This window comes from Zingiber officinale, chromosome 5B (assembly GCF_018446385.1).
Source record: "Zingiber officinale cultivar Zhangliang chromosome 5B, Zo_v1.1, whole genome shotgun sequence".
Lineage (NCBI taxonomy): Eukaryota > Viridiplantae > Streptophyta > Magnoliopsida > Zingiberales > Zingiberaceae > Zingiber > Zingiber officinale.
The window spans coordinates 119,107,498-119,116,376 of NC_055995.1; the positions used below are offsets into that span (position 1 = coordinate 119,107,498).

The 8,879-nt window shown below is 37.7% G+C and overlaps 1 protein-coding gene across 1 annotated transcript; it reads right to left on the reverse strand.

Annotated features, from left to right (window-relative positions):
- Positions 1-4,171: 4,171 nt before the first annotated feature.
- LOC121987787 (probable trehalose-phosphate phosphatase 6) lies at positions 4,172-6,244 on the reverse strand. Its single transcript, XM_042541513.1, has 10 exons — positions 5,791-6,244; positions 5,576-5,716; positions 5,437-5,508; positions 5,248-5,346; positions 5,094-5,147; positions 4,875-4,976; positions 4,645-4,792; positions 4,499-4,569; positions 4,336-4,428; positions 4,172-4,240 (listed from the first exon to the last, which is right to left on the reverse strand). The coding sequence occupies exons 1-10, from the start codon at positions 6,073-6,075 to the stop codon at positions 4,184-4,186; spliced, it is 1,122 nt and encodes a 373-aa protein (XP_042397447.1). The 5' UTR covers positions 6,076-6,244; the 3' UTR covers positions 4,172-4,183.
- Positions 6,245-8,879: the final 2,635 nt, after the last annotated feature.

An 8,879-nucleotide genomic window follows, 5' to 3' on the forward strand; every position in this document is an offset into this window, starting at 1 on the left:
TAAAAATCTCAAAACTCTCTATTAATAGTATTATACCCTTTTTGGTAATTTTATTAATAAAAAGATCTTATAATATCAAACACATCAATATCTTTAAATTGATTGTAATAAATTTACCCAAACATTTTAACAAATTATTTTTAAAATAATACCTAACAACTTATAAGCTCCTAAAATAATTTATAAATTATATGAATTTATAAATTATTTTTAATAAGTTTAACCAAACATCCTCTAATTATGACTAAGCTTAGATAAACAAATAACTTTAAAATATATATATATATATATATACACCAAACTTTGAACTACACTTAATTTAAGTCAAACAAGTTATATAATATTTGACTAAAGGACATCTGTATTTAAATAATATATTACCCTAAGTAACCCAATTAATTCATTTTTATAACTACTTATTAATAATTATATATATATATATATATATATAATGGCGACACAATATAGAAAACAAATTTTATCAGGTAATCGTCTTTTTATCAAACTTAGGATCCTGTGAGATTTTAATAAAAATTTATGTAACTTTAGAGGGCGTTTTGCAAATACGGTCGCGGGCGGGCGGGAGGGCGTGGGAGTTTTTACTTTTTAAGGTAATTAAATAAGACAGCATTCGAGGAGTTGGACGGGTGGGAGATGGGTGGTTGCCGGTTACGTCGGAATCGACGACGTGGCCAGCCGGAGTTCTTCGCTACTAAGGCCACGTGGAATTGAAAGGAACGGCTATCAATGGCACAATTTTATCAAAAGCGGGCATCTAGGTTTCAAATATTATTAAAAGGCGCACCAAATTTTAAAATCTTAATAAAAAGCACGTCTCTTTCTCAAAATATTTTGTATTAAATAATATTTTTAAAATTTAATTTTGTATATCCCAGGTGGAAGTTAGAGTTTTTTGTTAAAAAAAATTATTAAATTACCTTTTAGTATTTTTTTAATTACAATATAGGAATGATGATAATATTGGCATCCATAATGAGGAATATTTAAAAGAGATGTTTTTCTAAATATTTTTTTAAATCAAATATTCCTCATTATGAGCATAGACAATGAAGATATTAAGAAATTATCGAACATAATTTGTTGTCTGATGATTTCTCTCCATCATAGATTTTTTATAAAAAAAAATAGATAAAGATTAATACTGCAGTAGTTGTGTATTTTTTTCATGAACTAAATATATTAAGTAAAAAATATTTAGTCATAAATAAATATTAATCAAAATATTTATGAAATTAGTATAATTAATATTATTTAAATATAAAATTTGATATAGATTAATAAAATAATAATGGGACCCATTGTGAAATTTGAAATATTTAAGAGTAGGATATTTAGTAGGTGACGCCCATAAATATTTAGTTGAGGAAATATTTGATTGTAGGATTTAAGATATTTAAGGAGTGAGATATTTAATGGATGATGTGGATGTGAGGACTATAAATATCTGGGAGAAATATCTAATTTAATTGTAGATGTTTTTGATAGTGGAGAGTATAGAAGATTTTTTTTAACTAGATTAAATAATTAGATAGAAGATTTTCAAATTCAGATATAAGGATTTAGTATAATCCAACTCATGCATGACACAAATACCCATTAATTTGGGATAAACTATTTTAATATTTTCTTATTTCTTCTGATTCGTTAATTTTTATTTTTTATTTATTCGTAGTCTGGTAAATATTTATAGCTTCATCCAAATATTTTAAATTTAAAATAATAGTGGTAATAGAATATCTGGATAGGACATGAATATCCGATATACTCGGTTGAAGATGAAAATAGTATATTTGATGGAGATGAGGATGAGCTTATAATAAATAAATGAGGATGAAAATGGAGGATATGGCAACCTAAATCTGACTCATTCATCTCTAATTATTAGATCAAGTTTTAATAATGACCACAATAGTTTCATGCCGTCTCAAGTTGGACATTGCTCAACGGGCACAAGCCCATGACTAATACCCAATCCAATATCTCGAGCTTCTCGTGGTTTAACACTAAATCATAAGTATTGAAAGAAGTTAAAATATTTTATTGGATGCTCAATTGATTAGAAGATGATAATTTTATTATAATAGGGTAAAGGGTCAATTATATTTTTGATGGGTGCATGTGCTAGGAAAAAATTCTCTCTCACCCTCTAACCATTTGACGTTCGGATATAAATTGATCCTGTGATTTACCGCTCTATTTTTTTTATGAATAATTTACCACTCTTTATATAATCTGGAGACGAACTCCTTTATGGGTTGAATCTCACATAAACTCATGACCTGAAATTCTCACCTTGTGTCTTCTGCTTGTATACTTACTTCCCTTCATGCCCATAGGACTGGCTCTCGGGGCAGCTAATTAAGGTGGTGGAATTTTTTTTTTATGGGTAGAAGCTAACAAGTTAATAACTAAACACACTTATGTTTGGCTAGTTCAAAGTTAGTAAACACACTGTGCTCAATAATTGAACCAACTGATCACCTGATTTAGATTGATTAATCATTTATTCTTGTATTTGCTTTGTCCCTATGAGTGCACAGTTAACTAGAGATTGATGTTAAACGTCTAGCTGCTCGATCTGTCCAATGATCGAGTGGACTTTGAAGCCAAAGCATGCATTCTGTGCATGTCGACGACGATGACAACAAAAAGCGGATGGAGTAGTACTGCATGCCTAACAAAGCGATGCCAAAGCAAAAAAAGATTGGCAAATGATTAGTCAGTTTTCCACAAATAACTTGTCCACTAGATTCCTCGCAAGATCTACGCGCGCCTTCTCTTCGATCATCCTAGCTGCTGGATCGAGTAATATCAATTATTATAACGAAGTGAGAGGAGAGGTGGCATCAGTCCTCCTTCCTGCAGTACTCCTCCTCGTTCCCATGCAGCACACGTCGCCATGCATGGACCACCTTAGCAAGCAGGCACGTGTAGCTAAGACATGCCGACCGTGGGCTGTCTCCTACCGGACCATGCATGTGGCTGATGACCGGAGCATGCAGGCGACATGTCTTAACTGCGAAGACATATTTAAAAACAACTTATGGTACAGCAATGTGCGTCGTCGCATTCCTTGGCGATTTGCACCTGTTCGAGGCTTCGATCGATCGATCGATCGATCGAGATGCCCTCGATCTCTAGCTCCAATTATTTGATTACTTTAATTTCAGCCGAGGCATGCATCAATCATGGCCGGATTCCAGTGACCACCACCACCACCACTTTTCCACGCCCGAAATGGCTGGCAAGTAAAGAGGGCTCGATCGGCGTTGATTGATGATCAAGGCAATGCAAGAAGCTAAGCCCTCTGAGTGGATTCCAACTCTTCCCTCGACCGAAATGCTTTTCCACCTACTGCTTCTCCCTTTCATGTCCTAACTAAACATGTGCATGCAGTGCCAATTCAAGCTGCTGCGCAGGGCATGCAGGCCTTCCCCAGCTGAGACAGGAGGCGAGCAACTAAAGGCGATTGTTGTTGCTGTTGTCCCTCCTGAGAGAGTAGCAGAAGTTTCAAGTTGGTCCTTCTTCTTTCAGAAGCATGGGCATGCACATCACATCTTTTGGTGTAAAGTACTTGAACAACCATGGGAAGCTAGCTAGCTGCGATTGTTGGTCCAAGTCCAGTCCAGAATATAATATCGTTTTGGCAGCAAGAGATAAACTATATATTTCTCAGTATATCTATGACACTTTAAATCGGAGATCTTTGGATCCGATAATTATGTTGCCTGAAATCATTAAATATGTTCTGCTGAACTGTTACTTCTGTATAAGTATAAGGAAAAAGAAAAGAAAAGAAAAGAAAACCGCATATGTTAAAATTGTGATCTTTAATTATCCCTACTGAAGAATATTAAGTTTAAGTCGTAGAGGATTAGGACATCAGTAAGAAAGCAATGATCTAAATGGCACTCATAATATGAAGTCCAACATATATATCAGGAAGAATCTCCTTGTCATGGCATCATGCATAATTATTTACATTAAAAACAGAGATCCCGTGAAGATCATACAATACAAGGTGGAATATTCATCTTGCACATATTGATAGTTACAGTTCTTGGCAGGAAAAAGGATTAGGACTAAACAGAGGTGATAACATCCTCACGCCACAAAGTGTTATTATCTCGCTGCTTCTTTTTTCCTCAGGTAATGGCACTGATCATTCCTTCAAAAGAAGCTTCTTCCATGCAACGAGCTGACGTAGGAACTTATTGACCTGTAAAAAAATTCGGAGAAATGGTATTAGCAAATTCAGTAGTAGTCCCCGTCAGGAGATCGATCAGTCTAAACAATGAGCTGATAGTTGCCCACCTCAGCTGGTTCTTGAAGAGAATAGGATGCATTTGTTTCCTTTGCAAACTTAGACACAAGGATCCCTACACCCTGTCCTCTTTCACGCAATACCTGAGATTAAGAGATTAAAAATGAACAGAAATTCAAAATGTCGAGCAGGAAAGGACACAATAAGGGATACCTTGAAGGCATCTTCGTCGGTGCGGTCATCTCCTATGTACACCGGAAACACATTGTTACAATTTGCGAACCCTGCAAACGAAGCGAAATATCGATGTGAATGAGCACAAAGTCGATGAATGATTCTTGCTCAAGCTTATAAATTACCTATGGACTCTAACAAGAACTCAAGAGCCTTCCCCTTGTCCCATTCGATGCTCGGGCGAATCTCAAATACCTTTCTTCCTATGGTCAGCCGGAGTTCAGGGTAGTCATTCACCACTGAACGGACTAGCTCAGCCAATGAGTTCCATATCTGCAAATTATTCAGCAAGAAATATGCTTAGTTATTATACCAATTGCGACGAACCAAATAATTAAAGAGTTCATCTTCTCACCTTTTCCTCAACACATCGGTAGTGGACTGATAAAGAGAAGGTGTTGTTTTCAACTCTGGAACCTGGGACGAATTTTGTTTTCTCTACCAGTACTTTATACACCTTTAAACAAGGAGATTGAATTGATCAGCACAGGTAAGTTCGAGTGGAATTAAACTGCTAACTGATTCAAAAACATCTGTTTTTATTCTTCTTGTATCTTTTTTGGATCATACACACCTCATCCATCACAGGAAGGAACTCACTGGCCGGTTGAAACAAAACAGGGTTTGTCTGCACCCATCCACAGAGGCACAGAGCACGAGCAGGGATCAGAACTGTTGAGGGCAATAAAATAGGAAAGTGTTTGAGTGCAGAGATAGAGACAGACGACCTTGGATGTTGTCTTTTTGGTGCTTTTGCTAGGACCTTTTATGTCCATGCCGTGGCTCCCAGCGTAGTACAATTCCTTCAAACGTACAAAATTGAACACCTAAACTAAACATGCATTCGAGTGAGTTCAAGGGAAACAGATTCTTGCTGACTTCATCCATTGAGAGGAATAGAGAGATAGGAAGCTCGCCTTGTTCCTGCATCTGCCACTCACGATGGCAGTTGGGAAGTGCCTCGCAACGTCTCTCACGGCCTCCCTCATCTGGATTCATGCGGCGATCAACGCCCAATTTCATAGGGAATGTTTTCGAAATTTTGTGAGGACTCACCGGCTCAGACATGAAGGCGCTGTCTGGATCGTCGACGATGGGGGACAGAGTGCCGTCGTAGTCGAGGAACATCACCATCTGTTTGGCCTTTGACGCCGCGACGACGTCGTTGAAGTTGCCCAGCGCCGACGGGTGCCGCTTCTGCAGGCCGGCAAATCCCGCCAAATTAGCACCATTGAAGCGTGACAGTTTTGGAGCAAAAGTGATAAAATTACCAGCCAATCCTTGTACTCTCCATCGGCGGCGACAGACAAGTCGGAGGCGGCCTCCCTGGGGTGGGTGGGGGAGGAGGCGCGCATGGACTCGACCAATGCGCTCGGCCTCCCGCCGGAAATATCTACCTGGCTCATGAACCGGTTGTTGAAGCTGGCACGGTGGAGACCGGGGATGGAGTTACGAGGAGGAAAAGCAGGGAGGAGGATGGGAGGTTCGGTCTTCGCAGCCGAGGCGGCGCCGGAGATGGCGATCTCCTCCGGGACGATGACACTCTGCTTTACCATCTCCGCGACTCTGCTTCCGCTCTGCTTTAACTTTAACGTGGAAAAGAGAGCAGGAACAGAAATCAATGGGAGTACGAGGAGGGATCGACTCGTGCTCTTCTTCGACTTCTCCCGTGGTCGAAGGAGCTCAAATAGAAGAAGCAGACAACGAAGGAAGAGGAGAAGTTAGAACGAAGAGCGCTGCCATTGGCGATATGGCGGTAATCATATAAAGGGTGAGGAGCTGTAGGGAGGCGAAGGCAAACGCGAAGGCGAAGTTGAAGTTGAAGGGGACGCGTGAAAGCGCCCCCCACGACATCACCAGCGAGAATGCGAGCCCATGGGCCCCATCCGCCTGGGAAACACGTCGGATTATGAAAAGCTGACACGCGTTCTCTTGGGACTCCCTGTTTGAGACGTGACAGCCGATCCCTTTCCAGAGTCCCCAGGCTCTAATGAATTATTTATCATTCACGCTCCATTTTTATTTCTTTGTTAAATTAATCAATCAATTAATAACTATGCGATTGAATATTGTTCATGGGATTTTAAAAATGTTATTGTGCTTGCTTTTTAAAAATGTTATTTTTATTATTCAGTCTTTGTTTTAACTTTGTGATTGACGTGGAGCTGTGGGCTGGTTGGGAACCATAATAATTAATAAAATATGTTAATGATTTTATGTTCGTCTTGTCAATGTAGTCGTTAATAAGTTTATGTTTGCTTACTTCTACAATAATGACTTGTTCCCTGACCTTTAACGGTCAAAATCCCCATGTCCATATGTTGCTCCAATTAAGTTATAATTCTCCTTCATTAGAGATTACGATTAAGTGAAGGCCCATGCTCCCTTTGACACAAGTGAACATGCATGCAGTATTTTCCTTCATTATAATCAAAGTAGTGCCTTGGTATCCACACAACTTAATTATTTTAATTAACTAAAACATAATACATCTCTTTAACTCGTTGCACACTTGGTATAATTAATTTAAACAATCTCTAAAGTACCACATTAGCTACACAAGGTTTGGTCGTTTGATTTCTGCTATAACGTAAGTAATTGGTGATAGATCATTTAACTATTTGATCATAATTATTAAATTTTTTTCTCGTGGTTATCATATTGATTAAATATGCTTTGCATGCATAACATGTAAAGTAATTACATAATCATTCATCTAGTGAAATGTGCCTTCGAGCTAAACAAAATAGGAATGTTAAATGAACAAGGCATCCCTCGACAACCTCGACTTCTTCTTTCTTTACTACAAATTAATTGCACCATAATTAATAATTAGGGCAAAAGCAAAGAGATGTTGTGGTGAGAAGAGGCACCACTTGCATGGTCTAATAGCCATTTATATATTCCATTAATTATAATCTAGATATTCTAACAGTGGCACATAGATGCATGTCACGTTTAGAGTAAATGTAATGAGATTAAAGTTCATTTTGAACATATATATATATATATATCAGTGTTTCTCCAACTCACTGTGATGTGGAAGGAGAGCTACAACACTATTGACGGAGACTAATACCAATTAGTCGGTTTATTTTACATGCCCTTCTTTTATTTATGTGTGTGTATATATATAAAATTTAAAATAAATATGATACATTTTCGGATTTCTTAAATGATTTACTTTCACTATTACATGACACGTACGGAAACTAAACTGTCGGGTCGGGAGGCAGGCGCACCACGTCGGCACCAGATCTAAGGCCTTGGTCGGTGACCTTTTGTTGCCCTCTTTTTTTTTCCCGTGGGGCCCGGGCATCAGGTGGATTTTGTCGTTTCTTTGTGGGGTTGCCTTCGAATCTATTAATGATTCCGCAAAAGCCGAGAACATGAACTCAACCACCTACCGACCTCCTCGTTGGCGCCACTGAGGAGGGCCGAACCGGCCCCTGCTATGGACCCCACAATTTGACCAATAGAAGACGGGTAGTTTAGGACAGCCACGTTGGATGAACGCCCACCGGCTTGTGCACACGCGGATCTGAGAACGCCGTCGCCGGCGGCCCACTTACTTGGTTGGTCGGTCGGTTTCCAGCTGCCTTTTAACCGTCAAATTTAGTTGATGAGAAGTTGGAATCCAATTCAGTAGTTGCACTAATGCTTTCGCCTGATCAGTTCTTGGGAAAAGAGTATTATAATTTTAAATTTCTGTTATTTTTTTTTAATGTTTCCAAACAAGTAAATATGTAAGGATTTTAAAGGAGAGTATAGGATACGTGCTGATCATTGGCTCTATAAGCATTTGTATTTATTTAATTCCTTTTGAAAGAGGGTTAAGTGATGACACCTAAACACGGTATGAAATGAAAAGATTAGATCTGGCCTAATTATTCCAAATGGAATATTGGACCAACATCTTTCGTATGTTAATGCCCTTTATATAGATTAAGATAAGATAATTCTAAAGATTTTAAAGTTTTGTGTGATTTCCATATAACCTATCATACTAATAAGTTGCAGTGTAATTCATAAAAAATAATATCCTAACATATATAAGAACAAATATATAGTTATTAGAGAAATATAAAAATATTAATATGTAAAGTAGTTAGGTACGGATCCAATAAGTCCAATAATGAAATACAGGGATGATAATGGGTAGAATTTGGATATAATTACATATACTTAATTTCTATCCCATCGAGTATTCAACTTTTATTTTTATCCCTATAACTATTAGATCGATTCCATCCTGATTCTTATAGTTGATTGAGTTATTTTAAAATTTTATTTTTTTTAAAAAAAATGATACCAAAACTCAATGGGGTTGTGTTTTTCTAAAAATCAGTACCAAAAATCA

What these genes read in the sequence shown, in the direction of transcription:
- LOC121987787 (XM_042541513.1), bottom strand. Translation starts at nt 6,075, where the DNA reads ATGGTAAAGCAGAGTGTCATCGTCCCGGAGGAGATCGCCATCTCCGGC. An exon ending in GAGAGTACAAGGATTGGCTG is followed by an intron (nt 5,717 to 5,790) that starts GTAATTTTATCA and finishes GCCGGCCTGCAG; the next exon opens with AAGCGGCACCCGTCGGCGCT. An exon ending in GTTCTTGTTAGAGTCCATAG is followed by an intron (nt 4,570 to 4,644) that starts GTAATTTATAAG and finishes CTTCGTTTGCAG; the next exon opens with GGTTCGCAAATTGTAACAAT.